Source organism: Scyliorhinus torazame, chromosome 14, assembly GCF_047496885.1.
Source record: "Scyliorhinus torazame isolate Kashiwa2021f chromosome 14, sScyTor2.1, whole genome shotgun sequence".
NCBI lineage: Eukaryota > Metazoa > Chordata > Chondrichthyes > Carcharhiniformes > Scyliorhinidae > Scyliorhinus > Scyliorhinus torazame.
Window position 1 is genome coordinate 58,757,066 of NC_092720.1, and position 23,279 is coordinate 58,780,344.

Consider the following 23,279-nt stretch of genomic DNA (forward strand, 5'->3'; position numbering starts at 1 on the left):
AAAGAAGTCTCCAGATCTGGGTTAGAGTTGGGGAGTTTGGCTGGTTCCAACTTACCTAGATGGGAAATGTTACAGACAGAAAAATCCTACTGTAACAACTATGTAGCTATACAATTGACTCACAATCACCCACGCAGACACCACCCCCTGCCCACCCGCAACCTGAGCCGACCTCACCACCTGCCGCCCAACCGAACCAACCTCAGCATCCTATCCCCTCATCCACTATGCCCCTTACCTTACCCACCCACCCCTCATCCCCAACCCACCCACTCATCCACCTTAACCAGCCTACCACCTTACCCACCCTACCTCAAAACCCAACCTAGTCTCTTACCCATGTAAATTTAAATTCTTTACTTATCAGAATACAACAGTTTGTGCTGTAAAAAGGAGGCCTGGCTTCTACAAAGATTCTCTTCGCTGACTGATTCCCTAAGATTTCCTGAGCATAGTCAGTTTGGAAGGATCCTCCATCGGACGATTGCTCAGAAAAATCAGATGAAGGAGGAAGTAGATATATTGTGCCCTCTAATCAGAGTCTGAAATCTGGGTTTTTACCCTGAACAGAGGATTTGGGCCAATGTGTCTGTCCTTTGTTAAAGATATTCCGGCAGCCTTCAACTCAAACTACGTTCTTGAACATGTCAGCCAATGGCAGGGAACAGAGCATCTCGGACCAGGTGAATAGGGCAACCAACAAGGCAGTTCCAGAAACAGTCAGATTTAAGGATTGGGGAAATAAACAATGAAAAGACTGAGACAGAGGGTGAATTAAAGAGGGGAATTAAATGTCAAGTCGAGATACAAGAAGGGAAATAGAAAAGGAATGAAAGATTGGATTGAGAGAAACAAAGATAAAAAAAAAGAAAACTTGGCATTTTAAAGATCTCCCCAAAAACATGAATGTTCAATACAACAATGAAATTAATGCCCTAATGTTGGCCCTGTCATGATATTCAGGTAAACATCATGGTGCAAACATACATACATACTGATGGACAGATCAACAGACCAATCAATACACACACAACACCACAGCCAATCACAGGCAATAGCATACACACTATAAAACAGGGAACACGACACTTCCCAAACATTCGAGCAGGAGACAGCTCAGGGCACAGAGCTCACAGCAAGCCACTCAGACATCCACCATGTGCTGAGTGCCACTCCAAGATAATGTTAGGAATAGGTCCACAGATTCAAGGGTTATGATTGAACCTCAGTAACCAGTTTACCACTGTAAATATATGTTAGTAATAAGACTGGGTTGTACCATTCGCAACCGTGTTGGTTCGTCTGTGTAGCAGAGCACCCAACACATCAGGCCCAACTGTATGTAATCACTACTATATTTAAAATGACGGACTAGGACACCATTGAAGATTAAATAGTGTCAATGTAACTTCATAGAAGAAAACAGAACCATGGTGCACTTGTTAATATACAAGTTTAAAGGGAATACATTAATGGCCTACCTTCATCAAGATGAAAACCACCAGGGTTACAAAGACATTTGCTCGAGGATTCTTCCAGGCCTCTGAAATCCCAATGTAGTCAAATTCTTCAGCAATTCCTTGTTTGGCCCAAGTCCTGTTATCAAACAAAGTGACCAGTGTTTCCTTCTGGGTGAGCTGTGGGCCAAACATAGTGAATTCAATTAATAGATTTTGCAAAAAAACACACAGACAAATGAAAAACAAATCAACAAAGATTAAAGAAGAACCAGGCGAATTGGCTTTGGGATTAAACAACAGCTCTCTAACTGTCTAATAATGACACACTTACTAAAATTAACTCAAAAGCATCACTTCAAAATGCAACAATGAACATAACAAAGTTGTTTGACTGCACAGGCACAGTAGTTTACTTAAGGAGTAGTATTAAATATCCAAGTCTTCAGTTACTGACTTCTAGGCCAATATGTAAATGCTGTGTTTCTGCTGGCAAATACCACCAATATTGTACTTTGAAAATTTGTGCACAATCTTGTACTACTCTGTTCAACAAATACAATGGCATTTAAAAGATCAACATCATATGTTGTAATTCTGGAGGATAAATTGCTTTAATTTTTACGTGTTACTCAGGATAATTGGGATTTTGCAGCCAAACAACTGTGAAACATTGTGAACATTTCTTCTATTGACCAATATTTTTTAGTCAGTTGCGATAGCCTAACCAGCCGCTCGTGAGCAATGCTATGCTGCCATGAGAACCAATTAGCTAGAGGTGCTGGGCAATTTCAGCGCATTGTTTTGAATTCTCTTGTATAAAATGTTTAATTATGAAACGGTGCAATAACCGGATTGCAGCCATCTGCTCCAATTTGCAAGAAATATGCATTTATTAGTGGCTTTCAAAATGAGAGCAGTCATGAAAGAATATGGGTTTAAAGCCATTTTGATTAAAATAGTGCCCCAGGCAATCTGTGAAAGGGATTGCAAGAAAGGGCACAGCAGTGATGAGTCACTGGCCAGATAATTGAGGAACAGGCTGCCAACTAGCCAGTTCACATACCCCATATTTATTGAAATGATAGATTAAAGGTTTAAGAAAATCCTTCATTCTGCTTGGTAGTATATAGTTTATATATATGAATGTCAAATACACAGGAAGGAAAGGCACCAATTAAATTTCTTCCAGACAAGTCGGGCAGGATTTTAATAGATTATATATTTGGAATTCAAAAACTGGCTGTGTTTTCTTCCAAAAGCTGCAAAGGAAATTCTTAAGTCTTTCTGTTGTCAGCTTGTAAACTGCAGATGTGGGGCATGATTTAATCACTGCATCTGGGATGCGCTGGTTAAATAGAGGGAGAGACCGAAATCAAGAACCATGCTGGGTCCAAATTGGTCACCATCTAACAGGCTCGCGTCCGATGGAGAATTCTGCATCACGCCCAAATATGGTATGCATATCATTGTGGTGAATGTAAATACAGTTAATTCACCAGTTATGTCCTATGTTTGTAAATGCAGTTTATTCACCAGTTATGTTCGATGTTATTAAACCCTGTGGGTTTTATCGGTGGGCCATTGTATGGCTTCACCCACAGGGGGAGATGTTGGAGGATGTTGGAGCATGTACGGGCTCAGCCCATGGCTCCTCCCCTTTGAAGGAGTATAAGAGTAGCTGGCCTGTGGGACTGTCTTCAGTATGTACCAGTCGCAGGCAGGCAAAGTTGATAGTTAATTAAAACCACTGTTTTACTCCGACACGAGTCCTTGAGTGAATTGATGGTCGCATAAATTTAATTAACTATCTGAACAAAAACGATTATGGAGTCAGCCCTCAAACCTGACAGACTGGAGCTCGATCCACAGGCCACGGAGGCGAAGTAAATTTTTTCACACTGGCTGCGGTGTTTCAAGGCCTATCTTGCCGCGTCGTCGACGCCATCCGTCACGGACGAACAAAAATTGAGTCTCCTCCACGCACGGGTGAGTCACCGCATTACTGTGCAACTCGAAGAGGCCACCTCATATACCGCCGCTCTCGCAATCCTCGAGTGCACCTACACGCGGCCTGTGAACGAGGTCTATGCGCGGCATATTCTCACTACTCGACGCCAGCACCCCGGGGAGTTACTCGACGACTAGCTGCGCGACCTCAAAGCCCTTGCGCGCAACTGCAACTATCAGGCCGTTACGGCCACTCAGCACATGGAGCTCGCCGTCCGAGACGTCTACGTTGTGGGGGTCAGATCAAATTACGTGCGGCAACGACTGCTCGAGAAAGGGGCCCAGGACCTGGACGAGATGGTGAAACTGGCGACTTCACTGGAGGTCGCTTTCCAGAGCCTCACTGCATTTCCGGCCGAACATTCGACCCCCTCGTGGGCTCACGACCAGAGACTACCCCAGGCCTGTGCTGCGCGCCCACCCGCTCATCATGGGGGGTTGCCTTGTTATTTTTGTGGCCAGCCTCAACACCCTCGACAGCACTGCCCGGCCCGCAACGCGCACTGCAACAGTTGCGGCCAAAAAGTGCACTTCGCCAAGGTCTGCCTCGCCAAGCCCGCGAACTCTCAGACCCGGACAACCGACTCTCAGGCCCACAGACCTCGCAATGTGGCAGCGTGCCTGCCGACTCCGACTCCGCACAGCACGTGCGGCTCACGGGGGCCGCCATTTTGGCCAGCCTTCCCCACACGGCCGGCCACGTGCGACCCATGGGAACCGCCATCTTGGACGCCATCTTCCTCAACACCCGCCACGCTTTCTCAACGGGGGCCGCCATCTTGGACGCCATCTGCTACGCCGCTCGATGCGTACTACCTGCTCGGACAGTCACCGGGGGGCCGCCCCAGCACAGCCGACCACGCCGCCGGTTACTCTCAACTCAGCGCAGTCACCTTGAACCAGTCGCGACCCAATCACCTCAAGGGCTCAATGATGGCCGTCCGGGTTAACGGGTACGAGACACCTTACCTGTTCGACTCCGGGAGCACCGAGAGTTTCATCCACCCAGATCTGGTAAGCCGCTGCTCGCTCCCGATATTCCCGGCGGAACAAACAATTTCCCTCGCCTCAGGGTCGTACTCGGTACAAATCCGAGGGTGCACTACGGCAACCTGAGTGGTACAGGGCGCTGAGTACACTAATTTCCAGCTGTATGTGCTCCCAGACCTCTGCGCCTCCCTCCTTTTAGGGCTCGATTTTCAATGTAATCTCAAGAGCCTGACGCTTAGCTTTGGCGGACCCCTGCCCCCACTCACTGTGTGCAGCCTAGCCACTCTGAAAGTCGACCCTCCTTTCCTCTTCGCTAATCTCACTGCTGATTGCAAGCCAGTAGCCACTCACAGCAGGCGAGAGAGCATGCAGGACAGAATATTTATTAGGTCTGAGGTCCTGCGTCTCTTGCAGGAAGGAGTCATAGAGGCCAGCAATGGCCCCTGGAGAGCTCAGGTGTGTGGTGTTGGGTGTTCTAACACACAGAAGAGCCAACACAGTTGCATATGGTACAACACTTGTTTATTTAAACTCACTATTTACAACTTGGTCTTTGCACTCTGCACGTGGGGGGCTCCCTGCTTGTGGTGTTTCAACAGCTCTTTCATGCTTCCTTCTCCCCAGACCTACTGACCTCCAGGTGTCGTGCTCGTGCTTTTTATGTGGTTGGTGTTCTTGTCTGTGATTGGTTGTGGTGTTGTGTACTCTGATTTGCCTGTTAGTGTGTCCATCATGATGTGTGTGTTTGAATATCATGACATCCCCCCTTTTTACAAAGATATGTGCCTACGTGGTAATAAATATGATCGTGACGTGAGTGCATCTAAGAGTGTGTGTGTGTCGTGTGCAGCATGTGTCTATGACGGAACTATGTACATGGGGCGATGTCGAGTGCGTCACATGAATCCAGTTGTACCATAACATAACAGAAATGCGAACGAGAGAAGAAGAAAAAAAATTTTGAACAGTTGTCCAGTCAGACGACATCTGGAACGATAAACAACAACAGGTTATCATGTAAAATTGTCCAACTTATTAAACATATGAACTGTATTATAAGTCCATTCTAATGGGTTTGCGACGAATTCGGGTTGACCGCCTTAAGGGTGGATCAAGAACCACCGGCTGCTGTGCAGGCATGGCCATGGGTGGCGATGGAAAGGGCGTGATGTGCGGCAGCTCCACAAAGTCATCCTCGGAAGCCTGTTGAGGATCTGGCGTGTTGTGTGGCTGTGAACGTGGAAGTCGGCGAAGGGCGCGCCGATTGCGGCGACGCACGGAACCATCCGGCATGCGAACCAGGAACGAGCGGGGAGCCACTTGTCGGAGGACTTCGGCCGGTGCTGACCAGCCACCATACGGTTGATGGACGCGTACTTTGTCTCCGGAGGACAGGGGGGGCAGGTCCGTCGCTCGTGTGTCGTACCGACCTTTCTGGCGATCACGCTGCAGTTGCATGTCCCGAAGAACCGCCTCATGGTCTGTTGTCGGTGCCAGGACGGAAGGTACCGTCGTCCTGAGGGAGCGACCCATTAGTAGCTGCGCTGGCGAGAGGCCCGTGGATAACGGGGCCGATCGATAGGCCAGCAAGGCAAGGTTAAAGTCCGATCCGGCATCAGCCGCCTTGCACAGGAGCCGCTTTGCGATGTGGACACCCTTTTCAGCCTTCCCGTTCGATTGTGGATGCAGAGGGCTGGATGTCACATGAGTGAAACCATATGCTGCGGCAAAGGACGACCATTCACGGCTGGCAAAACAAGGTCCATTGTCTGACATGACAGTCCTTGGAATGCCATGGCGAGCAAACGTTTCCTTGCAGGCCCCAATGACTGCGGACGACGTCAGATCATGGAGAGGCATGACTTCCGGGTAGTTTGAGAAGTAGTCTATAATAACAATGTAATCTCTGCCGAGCGCGTGAAATAGGTCAACACCCACCTTCGCCCAGGGGGACGTCACCATCTCGTGTGGTAGAAGTGTTTCCGGAGGTTGCGCCGGCTGAAACCTCTGACAGGTTGTGCAGTTGAGCACCATGTTGGCTATGTCTTCATTAATACCCGGCCAATATACCGCCGCCCGGGCCCTTCGTCTGCATTTTTCGACACCCAAGTGGCCTTCGTGTAGTTGACGAAGAATCATCTGGCGCACACTGTGTGGAATGACGATCCTATGCGATTTCATAAGGACCCCGTCTATATTGGTGAGATCATCTCGCACATTGTAAAACTGGGGGCACTGCCCTTTTAGCCACCCTTCCGTCATGTGGCGCATCACTCGCTGCAGCAGAGGGTCAGTCGCCGTCTCTGCGCGTATGTGGGCCAGACAAGGATCATCAGCTGGCATATTTGCTGCTGTCAGAGTCACGTGTGCCTCAATTTGACGCACGAACCCCTCCGCATCTGGTGGTGTGCTCACTGCTCGGGAAAGAGTGTCCGCCACTATGAGTTCCTTCCCCGGAGTGTAGATCAGTTCAAAATCGTACCTCCTGAGTTTGAGTAAGATGCGCTGGAGGCGAGGAGTCATGTCGTTCAGGTCTTTGTTAATGATGTTGACCAGGGGGCGGTGGTCAGTTTCGACCGTGAATCGTGGCAGGCCATACACATAGTCGTGGAACTTGTCCAGTCCAGTTAACAAGCCCAGGCATTCTTTTTCGATTTGCGCGTAGCGCTGTTCGGTAGGGGTCATGGCTCGTGAGGCATACGCAACCGGGGCCCATGATGACGTGCTGTCTTTTTGCAGGAGTACCGCTCCAATACCAGATTGGCTGGCGTCTGTTGAGATCTTTGTAGGGCGAGTCGCGTCAAAGAAGGCCAGCACTGGTGCCGTGACCAGTTTGTGCTTGAGCTCCTCCCATTCCTGCTGATGCGACTGGTGCCAGTTGAATTCCGTCGATTTTTTTACGAGATGGCGCATGTTTGTTGTATGAGAAGCCAGGTTGGGAATGAACTTCCCAAGGAAGTTGACCATGCCCAGGAATCTTAAGACAGCCTTCTTGTCAGCCGGTCGTGGCATGGCTGTGATGGCGCTAACCTTGTCTGCATCGGGACGGACCCCGGACCTTGAGATGTGGTCCCCGAGGAATTTCAGCTCCGTCTGGCCGAAAGCACACTTCGCACGGTTGAGACGCAGGCCATTTTGCCGTATGCGGGTGAAGACACGTCGAAGACGATGCATGTGTTCCTGCGGAGTGGTGGACCAAATGATGATATCGTCCACATATACACGTACCCCTTCGATGCCTTCCATCATCTGCTCCATAATGCGGTGGAATACTTCAGATGCCGAAATGATGCCGAATGGCATCCGGTTGTAGCAGAATCTGCCAAAAGGGGTGTTGAATGTGCATAGTCTTCGGCTGGCCGGGTCCAGTTGGATCTGCCAGAATCCTTTGGACGCATCCAATTTAGTGAATATGTTGGCTCGCGCCATCTCGCTGGTGAGGTCTTCTCGTTTTGGGATGGGATAGTGTTCCCGCATGATGTTGTTGTTCAGATCTTTTGGATCTATACATATACGGAGCTCGCCAGAGGGCTTCTTTACACAGACCATGGAGCTGACCCATGGCGTGGGCTCCGTGACCTTGGATAGGACCCCTTGGTCCTGAAGAATCTGCAGTTGTGCCTTGAGGCGGTCTTTGAGAGGCGCAGGAACCCTGCGAGGTGCGTGAACGACAGGGATGGCGTCCGGTCTGAGTCGAATCTTGTACGTGTGTGGCAATGTCCCCATGCCTTCAAAAACCTCCTGGTTGTGAGCGAGGAGGGAATGGAGATTCGCGTGGAACTCAGCATCCGGGAAGTCGGATATCTCATCTGGAGAGAGAGACATGATGCGCTGTACCAGGTGAAGGACCTTACACGCTTGTGCGCCCAGTAACGAGTCCTTTGATGAGCCCACAACTTCGAAGGGGAGTGTGGCCGTGTACCCCTTGTGAGTCACCTGTAGCTGGCAAGATCCTACGGACGGGATAACGTTCCCGTTATAGTCAACCATCTTAAGCCGGGATGGTGTGATGAGTGGTTTGACCTTCATGGCCTGGACTGCAGAGTAAGCAATCAGGTTGGCGGATGCGCCGGTGTCCAGACGGAAGGCGACGCGCGATCGGTTGACCGTCAGGGTGGCACACCACTCATCGTCTGGATTGATGGCATTGACCTTGTTGACATCAATGACGGCAACTCTGAAGTCATCCTGGTCATCTGCATCACTTAACTGGAAGTCTTGATGCGTGGGCTGGACGGTCCTGACTCGTGTGCGAGGTTGTCGAGGATGCGCCGGATCCATGGGTTGAGCCGCACGACAGCGGGCTGCGTAGTGGCCTATCATGGCACATCTGTTGCACTGTTGGTATTTTGCAGGACATTGCCCTTTTAAGTGTAGACCTCCACACTTGCTGCACGTCATGACGTCACGGCGTTCGTTGCGCCACTGCGCATGCGCAGTGCGATCTTGCGGTGGGCGCGCCTGCGCAGTGCGTCCCTCGTTGTGGCCGTTATTCTTGGCGCGCACCTGCGCGGGAGACCGCGAAAAGCGCGGGAAGCGGCCGCTGTCGTCCGGGCCGTGGGGCGGGAAGAAATCGACGGCCTGGATGCGTTCAACGTCGTGGGCGGCCTGGCTTGCCGATTCGACGGCTGGGGACCCCCTCCGTGCCAACTCGGACGCCTGGAATCGGGCAAAACGGCAGGTCGCATTTTCATGGAGGACACAGGCTTCCACAGCAGACGCTAAGGTGAGGCTCTTTATTTTAAGAAGCTGCTGGCGTAGGCCACTGGAGGCAACGCCAAAAACAATCTGGTCCCTGATCATGGACTCTGTGGTGGTGCCGTAACCGCAGGACTGCGCTAGAATCCGGAGGTGCGTCAAAAAGGGTTGAAAAAGCTCCTCCTTACCTTGCAGGCGTTGCTGAAAGATGTATCTTTCGAAAGTTTCGTTTACTTCAGTTTGAAAGTGCTGGTCCATTTTGAGGATGACCGTGTCATATTTGGCCTGGTTTTCGCCTTCCTCGAACACCAGTGAATTAAAGACATCATTTGGGTGGGGGCCTGCGTAGAAGAGGAGCATTGCAATCTTCGAATCATCCGAGACATTCTGTTTTTCGGTGGCACGGATGTACAGGTCAAATCGCTGCCTGTAGAGCTTCCAGTTGGTGCCTAGGTTCCCCGTGACTTGCATCGGCTGCGGTTTGCCGGTGTGGTCCATGTCCAGAATGGCAGGTTGGTAGGCAGGTATCGATCCACTCCTGTACCATGTGGTGTTGGGTGTTCTAACACACAGAAGAGCCAACACAGTTGCATATGGTACAACACTTGTTTATTTAAACTCACTATTTACAACTTGGTCTTTGCACTCTGCACGTGGGGGGCTCCCTGCTTGTGGTGTTTCAACAGCTCTTTCATGCTTCCTTCTCCCCAGACCTACTGACCTCCAGGTGTCGTGCTCGTGCTTTTTATGTGGTTGGTGTTCTTGTCTGTGATTGGTTGTGGTGTTGTGTACTCTGATTTGCCTGTTAGTGTGTCCATCATGATGTGTGTGTTTGAATATCATGACAAGGTGGTGGTCGTCAAGACCGGGGAGAAGCTCCGGATGGTGGTTGATTACAGCCAGACCATTAACCGGTTTACGCAACTTGATGCGTACCCCCTTCCTCGGATTGCAGACATGGTCAATCAGATCGTTCACTACCGCGTGTTCTCCACGGTGGATCTGAAGTCTGCATACCACCAGCTCCCAATCCGCCCGGAGGATCGCCACTACACGGCGTTTGAGGCAGACGGCCGCCTTTTTCATTTCCTCCGGGTCACTTTTGGCGTCACGAACGGGGTTTCGGTGTTCCAACGAGCAATGGGCCGAATGGTGGACCAGTATGGGCTGCGGGCCATGTTTCCGTACTTGGACAACGTCACCATCTACGGCCATGATCAGCAGGACCACGACGCCAACCTCCACCGATTTCTCCAAACTGCCCAAAAACTTAATCTCACCTATAATAAGGAGAAATGCGTTTTCCGCATCACCAGTCTAGCTGACCTTGGCTACTTCGTGGAAAACAGAGTCCTAGGGCCCGACCCTGACCGCCTGCGCCTCCTCCTGCAACTCCCTCTCCGTCCCAAGGCCCTCAAGGTGTGCCTTGGATTTTTTACCTACTACGCCCAGTGGGTCCCCCAGTATGCGAACAAAGTTCGCCCACTATTTAAGGCCACCCTTTTCCCTCTGGCCCGCCAGGCCAGAGGCCCGCCAGGCCTTCAACTGCATCAAGGCGGACATCGCCAAAGCCGCGAAGCGCGCGGTGGACGAGTCCGTCCCCTTTCAGGTGGAGAGCGACGCATCAGAGGTCGCTCTCGCCGCCACTCTCCATCAAGCAGACAGACCGGTTGCGTTTTTTTCACGCACCCTCACCGCCTCTGAACTTCGACACGCCTCGGTCGAAAAAGAGGCTCAAGCCATCGTGGAAGCCGTGCGGCACTGGAGGCACTACCTCGCTGGTAGGAGGTTTACCCTCGTCACCGACCAACGATCGGCAGCCTTCATGTTCGACAATACGCAGCGGGGCAAAATCAAGAACAATAAGATCTTGAGGTGGAGAATCGAACTCTCCACCTATAATTACGATATAGTATATCGTCCTGGGAAGCTCAACGAGTCCCCAGATGCCCTGTCCCGCGGCACATGCGCCAGTGCGCAAGAGGACGGACTACGGGCTATCCACAACGACCTCTGCCACCCGGGGGTCACCCGGCTCGCTCATTATATCAAGGCCCGCAACCTGCCCTACTCCACCGAGGAGGTCAAAGCTGTAACCAGGGACTGCCAAATCTGTGCGGAGTGTAAACCGCACTTCTCTCGACCAGATAAGGCCCACCTGGTGAAGGCGTCCCGGCCCTTTGAACGCCTCAGTATCGATTTCAAAGGGCCCGTTCCCTCGAATAATCGCAATACCTACTTTCCCAATATTATTGGCGAGTTCTCCCGTTTGCCATCCCGTGCCGCGATATGACCACCCCCACTGTTATCAGAGCCCTGCACAGTGTCTTCACCCTGTTTGGTTTCCCAACTACGTCCACAACGACAGGGGCTCGTCGTTCATGAGCGACGAACTGCGTCAGTACCTGCTCAGTAAAGGCATCGCCTCGAGCAGGACTACCAGTTACAACCCCCGGGGAAACGGACAGGTGGAGAGGGAGAACGCGACGGTCTGGAAGACCGTCCTACTGACCCTTCGGTCCAGGAATCTCCCGGTTTCCCACTGGCAGCAGGTCCTCCCCGATGCGCTCCATGCTATTAGGTCCCTCCTTTGCACGGCCACAAACCAGACTCATGACTGATTGTTTATTTTCCCAAGGGGGAATACCTCAGGGGCCTTGCTCCCACTCTGGCTGATGACACCGGGCCCGGTTCTCCTCCGGAAACATGTTTGGATCCATAAGACCGATCCCGTGTGGTGGTATGTATTAGGGGTATTACGGGACCCTGTGATGCCGAGAAGTTATTGGTGGATAGACGCTGGGTCCCGATTGGATCAGCCGCCTACTGACTCCACCCAGTAAGGCGGAGTATAAGAGCCCGGGTTCTCCCAGCAGCCGCATTCTGTAACTGTGCTGCTGGGGAACAAGTCTGCGTAATAAAGCCATCGATTGACTCCATCTCTTCCCGTCTCGTGAATGATTGATCATGCTACAATTTATTACGCAGACTTAAAGGACATGGAGCTCCGAATCACTCCGGAGTGTCTGCGAATCAGCCCCCGCGCGGCAAACTCAGCGGCCACTTTTAAACACTGGCTAGCGTGTTTCGAAGGAGACCTCCGAACGGCCACCTGCGTGACTACAGAAGACCAGAAAATGCAAGTCCTGCATTCCAGGGAGAGCCCGGAAATCTACACTCTCGTAGAGGAGATGGAGGATTTCCAGTCGGCGCTCGCCATGCTGATGGGAATCTATGTTCGGCCCGTCAACCAGGTCTACGCACGCCACCAGCTCGCGACGAGACGGCAGATCCCCGGGGAAATCGCTGGACGAATTCTACAGTGCGCTGTTGATACTGGGGAGAAACTGCAGCTGCCCATCGCTTTCGGTTAATGAACATACGGAACTACTAGTTCAGGATGCCTTCGTAGTAGGTATGCTCCCGTCCCAAATTCGCCAGCGATTGCTGGAGAGAGACGCACTAGGCCTCACGGAGGCACGGGCCCTCGCTCGATGTGGCATCACAGAACGCCTGTGCCTACACCCCTGACCGCGCGGCTGCCCCTTGGGCACCGTGGACCCCCGCCACGACCGACCCACCGGCACCCCCCCTCCCCAACGATCCATGTGCGCCGTATGGCCGCCGCCATCTTGGGTTCCGGACTCCGTGCGGGAAGGATGGGCACCACCATCTCGGGTCCCGGACTCCATGCCGGGGGAGCCATTTTGTGCTCCCCCGGCCACGTGCGATCAATGGGCGGCGCCATCTTGTCCACCCCTGACCGTGTGCGACCCGTGGACGCCGCCATCTTGGCTGACGGCCAAGGACCCCAGATTGGACGACTTCACAGGGCCTGAAGAAAACACCCCGATGCAGCAACAGCGACTGGCTTCGGTGACCCTGGACCAGTCGCGGCCCCGAACGCACCAAACGGCAACAACGACGGATCTCGTCAAGGGGTACGAGACGCCCTGCCTGATCGACTCTGGGAGCACGGAGAGTTTTACACACCCCGATACGGTAAGACGCTGTTATCTTCCGATCCACCCGAGGAATCAAAAACTTGTCCTGGCAGCAGGATCCCATTCCGTAGAGATCAAAGGGTTCTGCATCGCGAACCTCACGGTGCAGGGGAAGGAGTTCAAGAACTACCGGCTTTACGTCCTCCCACCACCTCTGCGCTGCCACACTCCTGGGGTTGGATTTTCAGTGCAACCTCCAGAGTTTAACGTTCCAATTCGGCGGCCCTATACCCCCACTCACTATCTGCGGCCTGACGACCCTTTGGGTCGACCCGCCTTCCCTGTTTGTGAACCTCACCCCGGATTGCAAACCCGTCGTCACTAGGAGCAGACGGTACAGCGCCCAGAACCGAACCTTTATCAGGTCGGAAGTCCAGCGGCTGCTGCGGGAAGGCATAATCCAGGCCAGCAATAGTCCCTGGAGAGCTCAGGTGATAGTTGTAAAGACCAGGGAGAAGCAGAGAATGGTCATAGACTATAGTCAAACCATCAATAGGTACACACAGCTGGATCCGTACCCTCTCCCCCGAATATCCGACATGGTCAATCGGATTGCACAAGGTCTTTTCCACGGTGGACCTGAAGTCCGCATATCACCAGCTCCCCATCCGCCCGAGCGACCGCAAATACACTGCCTTTGAAGCAGATGGGCGGCTCTATCATTTCTTAAGGGTTCCATTCAGCATCACTAACGGAGTCTCTGTCTTCCAACGGGAGATGGACCGAATGGTTGACCAGTATGTTTTGCGGGCTACATTCCCGTACCTCGATCACGTCACCATCTGCGGCCACGATCAGCAGACCATGACGCCAACCTCCGAAAATTCCTCCAGACCGCAAACGCCCTGAATCTCACGTACATCACGGAAAAATGCGTGTTTAGCACAGACCGTCTAGCCATCCTTGGCTACGTATTGCGAAATGGAGTTATAGGCCCCGACCCTGAATGCATGCGCCCCCTTATGGAGTTCCTCCTCCCTCACTGTTCCAAGGCCCTGAAACGCTGTCTGGGCTTTTTCTCGTATTACGCCCAGTGGGTCCCCCACTACGCGGACAAGGCCCGTCCGCTAATCCAGTCCACTGTCTTTCCCCTGTCGACAGAGGCCCGACAGGCCTACAGCCGCATCAAAGTGGATATCGCAAAGGCCACGATGCACGCGATCGACGAATCCCTCCCCTTCCAAGTCGAGAGCGACGCATCCGACGTAGCTCTGGCGGCCACCCTCAACCAAGCGGGCAGCCGCGTGGCCTTTTTTTCACGCACCCTCCACGCTTCAGAAATCCGCCACTCCTCAGTGGAAAAGGAGGCCCAGGCCATGGTGGAAGATGTACGACATTGGAGGCATTACCTGGCCGGTAGGAGATTCACTCTCCTCACTGAAGGTCGGTGGCCTTCATGTTCGATAATGCACAGCGGGGCAAGATCAAGAACGACAAGATCTTGCGGTGGAGGATCGAACTCTCCACCTTCAACTATGAGATCTTGTATCGTCCCGGAAAGCTGAACGAGCCTTCTGATGCCCTATCCCGCGGAACATGTGCCAACGCACAAGTGGACCGTCTCCGAACCCTCCACGAGGACCTCTGCCACCCCGGGGGTCACTTGGTTCTATCACTTCGTAAAGACCTGTAACCTGCCCTACTCCATCGAAGGAGGTCAGGACAGCCACCAGGAACTGCCAAATCTGTGCAGAGTGCAAGCCACACTTCTACAGGCCAGATAAAGCGCACCTGATAAAGGCTTCCCGTCCCTTTGAGCGCCACAGTCTGGACTTCAAAGGCCCCCTACCCTCCACTGACCGCAACACGTACTTCCTGAACGTGATTGACAAGTACTCCCGGTTCCCTTTCGCCATCCCCTGCCCCGACATGACCGCGGCCACGGTCATTAAAGCCCTCTGCACCATCTTTACACTGTTTGGTTGCCCCGCCTACATACATAGCGATAGAGGGTCCTCCTTCATGAGCGACGAACTGCGTCAATTCCTGCTCAGCAAAGGCATTGCCTCGAGCAGGACGACCAGTTACAACCCCCGGGGGAACGGTCAGGTAGAGAGGGAGAACGGAACGATCTGGAAGACCGTCCTGCTGGCCCAGAAGTCTCCCAGTTTCCCGCTGGCAGGAAGTCCTCCCGGACGCCCTCCACTCCATCCGGTCGCTGCTTTGTACAACAACGAAACAAACACCTCCTGAACGCCTCCTGGACTTCCCTAGGAAGTCCTCCTCCGGAACGTCACTTCCGACCTGGTTGGCAGCCCCGGGACCCGTCCTGCTCCGAAAACATGTGCGGACGCACAAATCGGACCCGTTGGTCGAGAGGGTTCATCTCCTCCACGCGAACCCTCAATACGCCTACGTGGCATACCCCGACGGTCGACAGGACACGGTCTCACTGCGGGACCTGGCGCCCGCCGGAGCTCCACACACCGCCTCCCTCCCACCGGCACAACCCGACTCCATCTCTTCTCGTCTCGTGAGTGATTGATCGTGCTACACCCTGGTACAGGGTCCAGCTCCTGCACTCAAACCCACACTACGCATATGTTGAGCACCCCGATGGTCGACTGGATACCGTCTCCCTCCGAGACCTTGCGCCCGCAGGCTCCGCCACCACTACGTCCACAGTACCCCCCGTGCTGTAACCCGCTCTTTCTCCCATGTCCAGCGCCCCCGCACCCATTTGGCTCCCGCGCTCCCTTCCACCCGGCACACCAGTCTGCAGGAATGAAGCAGGAAGAGCCGCTCCCGGAGTCCAACCCTGGGGATGCACCGGACCCACTTCCCCAGCCACCTGAGCGACTGCAACACCAGTGCTTCGGCGGTCGCAGCGTACGATCCGGGCACCGGACCGGCTGAACTTGTGACCCATCACCCCCGTCAGACTTTATGTTTTTTACAGGGGGTAAATGTGGTGAATGTAAATACAGTTAATTCACCAGTTATGTTCTATGTTATTAACCCTGTGGGTTTTATCTGTGGGCTATTGTATGGCTTCACCCACAGGGGGAGATGTTGGAGGATGTACGGGTTCCGCCCATGGCTCCACCCTTTGAAGGAGTATAAGAGTAGCTGGCCTGTGGGACTGTCCTCAGTATGTACCAGTCGCCGGCAGGCAAAGTTGATAGTTACTTAAAACCAATGTTTTACTCCGACATGAGTCCTTGAGTGAATTGATGGTCGCATCAATCATCGACCCCCAAGTAACACCAAGCTCCATCTCATTAGCGAGATTGAAGCCGAATGTAACGACCTCCCTGAAATTAACCGGCTCCCCAGCGAGAAATCATGTGGGTATCGTTTAGTACTCCTTTTTGAATACGTGAAGCTGACGCAATAGCTGCTGAGGGGAACTGAAGTGGTGAGTAGCCATTTCCATTTTTGGACATGTAGCTCAAGGGCACTGGAGCTGATGCCCCAGTTGGGGGGGGTGCAGGGCGGAGTGTGAGGGACTTTTCGTCTGTGAGGCCTTCAAGCCATCTTTAAATATTGTAGGTAACCATAACAGGGGCAACTACAGCTGCTGCCCGTCTATCATACCAAACACTTCAAGACAGAACCCTGTTCTTGGTTATATGCTGATGGTCACGTCAACCCCCTCTGAATGTGAACAGCCGCCAGCTTCACAGCTGAAGACTATTGCTAATAAGCAACTGGTCTTGTTAGTTATGAGAGCACTCCCCAGCTGCAGTTTGTGTTTGCTGCTTGCACCTGCTGGTGATTTGCAAATGCCTGGAGGCTGCTGTAGCTGAGAGATTGTTTGCTTGTTGCTCTTTTTGGTGGCTTGCAAATGCCTGGAGGCTGTAGCTGAGAGTTTGTTTGCTGCTTGCTGCTGCCTTCTCCGCTTGCTGGCTGCCTTTTCCCCCTTGAGTTTACTTGCTGCTTTCTGGATGAAGGGAAGGAGGAAAGAAGGTAGTTGCCTTTCGGTCTCTTTTACTTGGAGTGCGGCGAGGGGAGCATTTTGGCGGGCCTACTAGCGGGCTGAGGATGCAGGAGGGCTTGCTCGAGCAGTCAGTGGATGCTTTTAAAGGCCTGTTTTGTGCGCTGACCGTGTATTCTGTTCTGGACGTGTGGGTCACCTGTTAATGCCCCGTGTTCCTGTGGCCCAATCCTCGGACAGGGTGGTGATGGAAGATCAGACACTGATACTTCAGGAGAGGGGTGATGGCCCGTCTCTCACGCACGCGCACTCTAACTCGAAGTCATTCACACCTACAATTTTTAAGCACTCACACTGTCGCCGATATGCACTCACTGAGTTCAGAAATATACTTTCCCGTACATGCATTGGGTGCCTTTGGGGGGGGGCACGTATGCTGACTCGGCAGCTGGCGATATTGTATTCTTTTTTCTTTTTTGTATTGATTTTATCTTTGGTGTGCAGCTGGTGTCCTCGTTATATTCCTGCCTGTTTTATGTGTTCTTTCGGTGCGCACTACTGGTGCTGGTGAGGTGTGGTGTTCACTCTCCCTCTGCTGGATCCGTGTCTGTGTCCTTTTCCAGTGGTTTGAGTCGCTTCTTAGCAATCTTCTGCCAATGTAGGTCTGATGCTGGGGCCGGGCGGAGGGGCTGCCTCTTTATTGTGGGCCAACTTATCCCTTGGGTACAAAGTGAGGGCTTTCTGAGCCACAAGCGTGATGGATCATGGGGTCAGTGGCAGGCGGCATGCGTGGCACTGCAACTAGTCATGAAGGGGCTGTGTTGCTGGTTGCAGGGGTTGCTGAGGAACAAGCACTAAGATGGGATGTGGAGAGGGTGCGAGGTGTCAGCCAGTGATTTGGTGCGGTGGGTGGGGTTGCAGGCAGAAAGTGATGCCGGAAGAGAGGTGGTAACTTATTTTTGCTGCTTGGTGGCATTCGTTGATTTTCTTCCGACAGTGTACGGTGGTCCTCCTGGTCATGTTGCCGCACTGGCAGCCGCTGCTACTGCCTCCCAGGTGACCCTACTGCGGACCCTTCAACCCCTCAGGGGAAGAGGATGTCCTCTCTCATCCACTGCGTCCAGAAGCCTGATCAGGTCGGCATTGCCAAAGCGAGGTGTAGGTCTGTGCGCTGCCATGCTTGTGTGTTGACTGGGAGTGAGTGGTGAGGGTGCGATTAATTGCAGTTTACCCTCGTTAACGGCAAGACACTGAAGCGTGGTTCTGGCGAATCAGATGGCAAGACAGCCAGTAATGGTGAGAAGCCCACGGGGGGTTAATTCCAGCACTAAGTGCCATTAAATTCGTACTGCGATCTCACCAATGCAGCCGTCAGCAAACACCGTGCCAATCGTGCCCAAAGTGACACGGAGAACTTTCCCCGCCTGTTATTTCAGCATATCCAATAGGCACCTGTGATTTATACAATATTCAACCAAAATACCAAAAAAACACCAACGTGACAGAAATAACAGAGCATTTAATGAACTGGAGATATACTGGCACCTTTGGTGGTATACGCAGATTGGATTTTAATTTAAAGATATTAACAATTCCAGTTGCAAACTCTCCTCATTTGCTCAATTCATGTTGAATGTTTAGGGTACCAAGGGCAATTCGGTTTGAATAAATCTGTTTACAGAAGCTGCCAACATTTAGCCTTATGTAACTTTACAAGGATTGGCACATGTCTCAGTGCGTGCATTTAAACTGCCAGTTTAGCACTGGTGTGAAACAATTACTGCTGTGGTCAGTGATTTGGTAAGTGAAATACAGGCAATTTAATAGTAATTACAAGGTTTTACTAGTAGCTGCAAGGCGGATGAGCAACCTGACCATGGCACCGTGGTACAGGAATCCATTTCAATGATGGAGGTAAAATAGGAATGTAGTGGTAGTTGGCAACAGTAGAATCAGGGGAATCAACACGGTTCTCTGAAGCCAAGAGCCCAGAAGGCTCTGTTACTTGCCCGATACCAAGATTCAAGACTGGGGAGGAACTTGCAGTGAGGAGGAGGAGAATCCAGTTGTTGTGGTTCACATGGGTACCAACAACATCGATAGGACTAACAAAGAGATTTGGCTCAGCAATTATGCCCATCTAGAGGCTAAATTTCAAAGAAGAATCTCAAAGGTAATAATCTCTGGATTATTATCCGAGCCAGGAAAAAAATTGGCATTAGATAAATAAGATTAGAGAGATGAATATGTGCTTCCAAGATAGGTGTGGGAGAAATGGGTTTTGATTCAGAGGGCACTGACTCCAGTACTGGGGAAAGTGGGAGCTGTCCTGTTAGCTGGGTCTTCTGTGCTGGGACACTGTTCTGGCAAGTCTTACAACTGAAGTCCTAGAGAGGGCTTGACATTAAATAGCGGGGAGAAGGAATCATGTGAGAGTAGATGTGATAAGTTAAAGGGAAATGATAAAATAATGGAGCAGGCAAGAGATTTAGGTGATGATAACCAGAGAGTGGCAGAAAGAGACAGAGTGTAAAAAATTAAGAATGCACCTGCAGATAAGACCAGAGATTGAAAAAATGGTTAAAAACAAGACAGAGGGAACAATTCTAAGTATGGAAACGAACGAGAACTGCCGTGAGCTCGCAGGCACTCGGCCTGGCGAGGCCGGCAATGCTATTCAACCTTAATTGGTTCGCTTACTGACGCCCCACAGGCTTCACACTGCAAATGGGGGCTCACCAACCGATTTGCCGGACTGCCCGTGCCAGTCCCCCCACTAACAAGGTCGAGCAACACTTAAACAACACTTGCAGAGCCAGCCTCACTCAGCTCGCAGCCATGGTACTGAGACGACTGGCCCCATGAATCGGGGATGTGACCTGCAGAGGCTGCTAGATGCAGCCAAGGCCATTAGGGATGTCCTGCTCCTCTGAAGTTCCCGGAGTGCGAGCCACAGGGCAGCCAGTGCCGCCATAGCAGTGGTCGTCAGCTCGGGAAGCATATCCAGGAGGACTGGCCTCCAGTGCCCGCAAGCAGGTCCATGACCTACACTGGTGTTGACACCACCCCCCCACCGGAGTATTTGGACCCCCCAATGTGACCAGCTCCCGCAAACCTCCATCTGCCACCCAACCTACCCTTCACATCCCCCCTTGACCCCAACCCTCCCTTCACACCCCCATCACCCGCAGCACTGTGACCATGCGTGTGGCTAATGATGCCCTCTCTCCACAGGAGAAGCTCTCCCACAATCACCAGACTGGCAGAGGGTGCCACACATAATCCTCACAACACTTGAGGAACGGGCCCTGGAGGTCACGGGTGGCCAAGGACAGAGCGGTTACCGATGTAGAGGTTGGCGCATGCTGCAGATGTGAGGATCCACTGGCCCCTAACCGGATGGACTATTGAGTTGTTAATGCCATACAGACTGACCACTGATCACATGTTCATTCTCCCGCTGGTCCTCCAGCCAACAGCATAGGCCTATCCAGGGTGGTTCCCCCCCTCCTGCCTCCATGACACCACCTTGGAGGAGAGCTCCAAGGCTACCACAGTCGATGCGTCACAGCTGTCATCCCCACCCTCCGCCAGCGTAGATACACGCACCTCGGTGGGAAATGTTGGTGGTCAGGCTTCTGGTGCACAATCTGGTGAGCACCACACTGCTGAAGATGTACATCAGGAGGAGGCAGGAATGCCCAGGTGCGACAGCAGTCGGAGGGCTGCTGGATCCCAGGACCCAGCTGGGTCCCAGTCACATGCTGAGCCTCTGGAACAGGTTTACCCGGAGACGATGCAGACGTTAGGGAGTGGTCAGGACATTCAAAGGGAGATGACAGCGACACTCCAGCAGCCCATAACCGATTGGAGGAGTCCCAGAGGCTACGGGAGCAGGAGCTGTAATAATAATAATCTTTATTGTCACTAGTAGGCTTACATAAACACTGCAGTGAAGTTACTGTGAAAATCCCCTCGTCGCCACATTCCGGCACCTGTGCGGGTACACTGAGGGAGAATTCAGAATGTGCAAATTCCCTTTGGGACTTGTGGGATGAAACCGGAGCACCCGGGGGAAACCCATGCAGACATGGGGAGAATGTGCAGACTCCACACAGACAGTGACCCAAGCCGGGAATCGATCCTGGGACCCGGCTGTGAAGCAGCAGTGCTAACCACTGTGCTACCGTGCCGCCGGCAATGCGTGGCACCGAGACCAACACTGCTAGGGTGGCGACCGCAGTGGAGAGCTTGGTGCACAGCGTGGCGCAGTCGGTGACGGCCATGGCTGAGGTCCTCGGCAGACGGTCCGACCTGATGGGGGGGCGTGATCCAGTACCAGGCTGACCTTGATGAAGTTCTGTGGGACATGCCTCCTTCTCAGATGGGCATCGCCGAGGCACTGCGGAGCTTGTCCCAGTTGTAGGTGGGCATTGCCGAGGTGCTGCAGAGCATCGCTGAGAGCATCAATATGATGGTGCAGACAATGGGGATCCGCCAAGTCTCAAGGGGTCAGGTGATGCAGGGGCAGCCGGGTCTCAATCCAGCTGCCCCTCTGTTCCTTCAGCCACAAGACCAGAGGCCTCCATGGTCAGTGGGTGTTGTGGGTGTTCAGGAGGCTAGGACAGGGCAGGTGCTAGGAATGCCCCTGGTACGGGAACACATGGTACAGGGGTGGCATGGTGGACCCGTGCATGTCCGTCCCCACCCCCATCCCACTACCTCGTTGGGTCCCCCCTCCAGTCCCCTATGGCTCCCCCCCCCCCCCGCGCCCAAGCACAACGGCAGCATGCAAAGTGCCCCCGAGCTCATTGCCTGTGAGCGAAGATGGCTGCTCACCTCCTCGGGTTCCTGCACCAGCCCATTCACCAGGTTAATGTTTTTCAAAAGGAATATTGATCGGCACCAGCGTGACCAGTTGCTGTGGTGGCTAATGAATCACGGGAAGCCGATGGATTTGGCGTGGCTCCCATTAATTGTATCAAAATAGGGCTTAAGTGACAATAATTGGTTTCTCATCACGCTACGGCGAGATCCTAATTCTGCCTACGCTGGCAGCCGGTTGGACAATGAGTTCATGGAATGTATTTGGGATAAATTCTTGGAGCAATACATTTTATTGCCAATCAGAAAGTGAAATATTCCAAACCTGGTAATGTGCAATGTGACAGAATTAATCAATCCCCTTGTAGTAAACAGGCCTCTAGGTGACATCATCATAATATGATAGAATTTCAAGTTCAGATTGAAGGTGAGAAATGTGGGTCTAAGAATAGTATTTTAAATCTAAATAAAGGTAATTATAGCAATGCTGGCTAAAGTGAATTGGGAAGCTAGGTCAAAAGATAGAAGGATAGAGATGCAGTGGCAGACTTTTAAGGAGCTATTTAATAACTCTCAGCAAAGATTTATCCCAGTTAGAAAAATATTTTGAGAAGGAGGCATCATCAGTGGCAAAATAAGGAAATTGGGGAGAGTATAACTTGAAAGATAACTATACTGATTGGTGAAAAATAGTGTCAGGTCAGAATATTGGACAGATTTTAAGAACCAGCAAAGAATGAGGAAAATAATATTAAAGATGGAGAAATAGAGAATGAAAGGAAACTGGCTAGGAATGTAAACAGAGGTAGTAAGAGTTTCTACAAATATTTAAATAGGAAAAGGCGAACAAAAGCAAGTGTTAGCCTTCTCTGGGAATTTAATACCAGAAGACAAGGAAATGGCGGAAGCGTCGAGAGGGTATTTTGTTGTCTGTCTTTACTATAGAATACTTAGAAAACTTTCCAAAGATACTTGAAAATCAAGCGGTGAAAGAGAGGGATAAACATAAAACAATTACCATCATCAGGAAAAGGCGATGGCAAAACTATTAAACCTAAAAGCTGATAAGTCCCCAGAACCTGATGGTCTGTATCCTGCGGTCTTAAAGAAATGGCTGCAGAGATGGTAGAGGCACTGGCTATAGTCTTCCAAAATTCCTTACATTCTAGACGGGTCCTAACCGAATGGAGAATAGCAAATGTAACAGCTTTATTCAAGAAAGTAGGGGACAGAAGCAAGAGTACTATTGATATTGGTCGTATCGAAATTGCTAGAATCCATTATAAAGGAGGTTATAGCAAAATACTTAGAAAAATCATAATGGGATAAAGAAGAGTCAACATGCTTTTGTGGGAAACTGTGTTTAATATTAGAGTTCTTTGAAGAAGTCCAGCACATTTTCCCCAAGTACAGTGCCCA

The 23,279-nt window shown here is 51.9% G+C and overlaps 1 protein-coding gene across 3 annotated transcripts in view; it reads right to left on the reverse strand.

Moving 5' to 3' along the window:
- clcn2c (chloride channel 2c) overlaps positions 1-23,279 on the reverse strand; it is an 870,815-nt gene that overhangs the window by 263,022 nt on the left and 584,514 nt on the right. For all 3 annotated transcript variants that reach the window (XM_072474258.1, XM_072474257.1, XM_072474259.1), the window contains one exon: positions 1,482-1,637. In XM_072474258.1, coding sequence (XP_072330359.1) covers positions 1,482-1,637 — 156 coding nt within the window. The remainder of the gene's footprint in view (positions 1-1,481; positions 1,638-23,279) is intronic.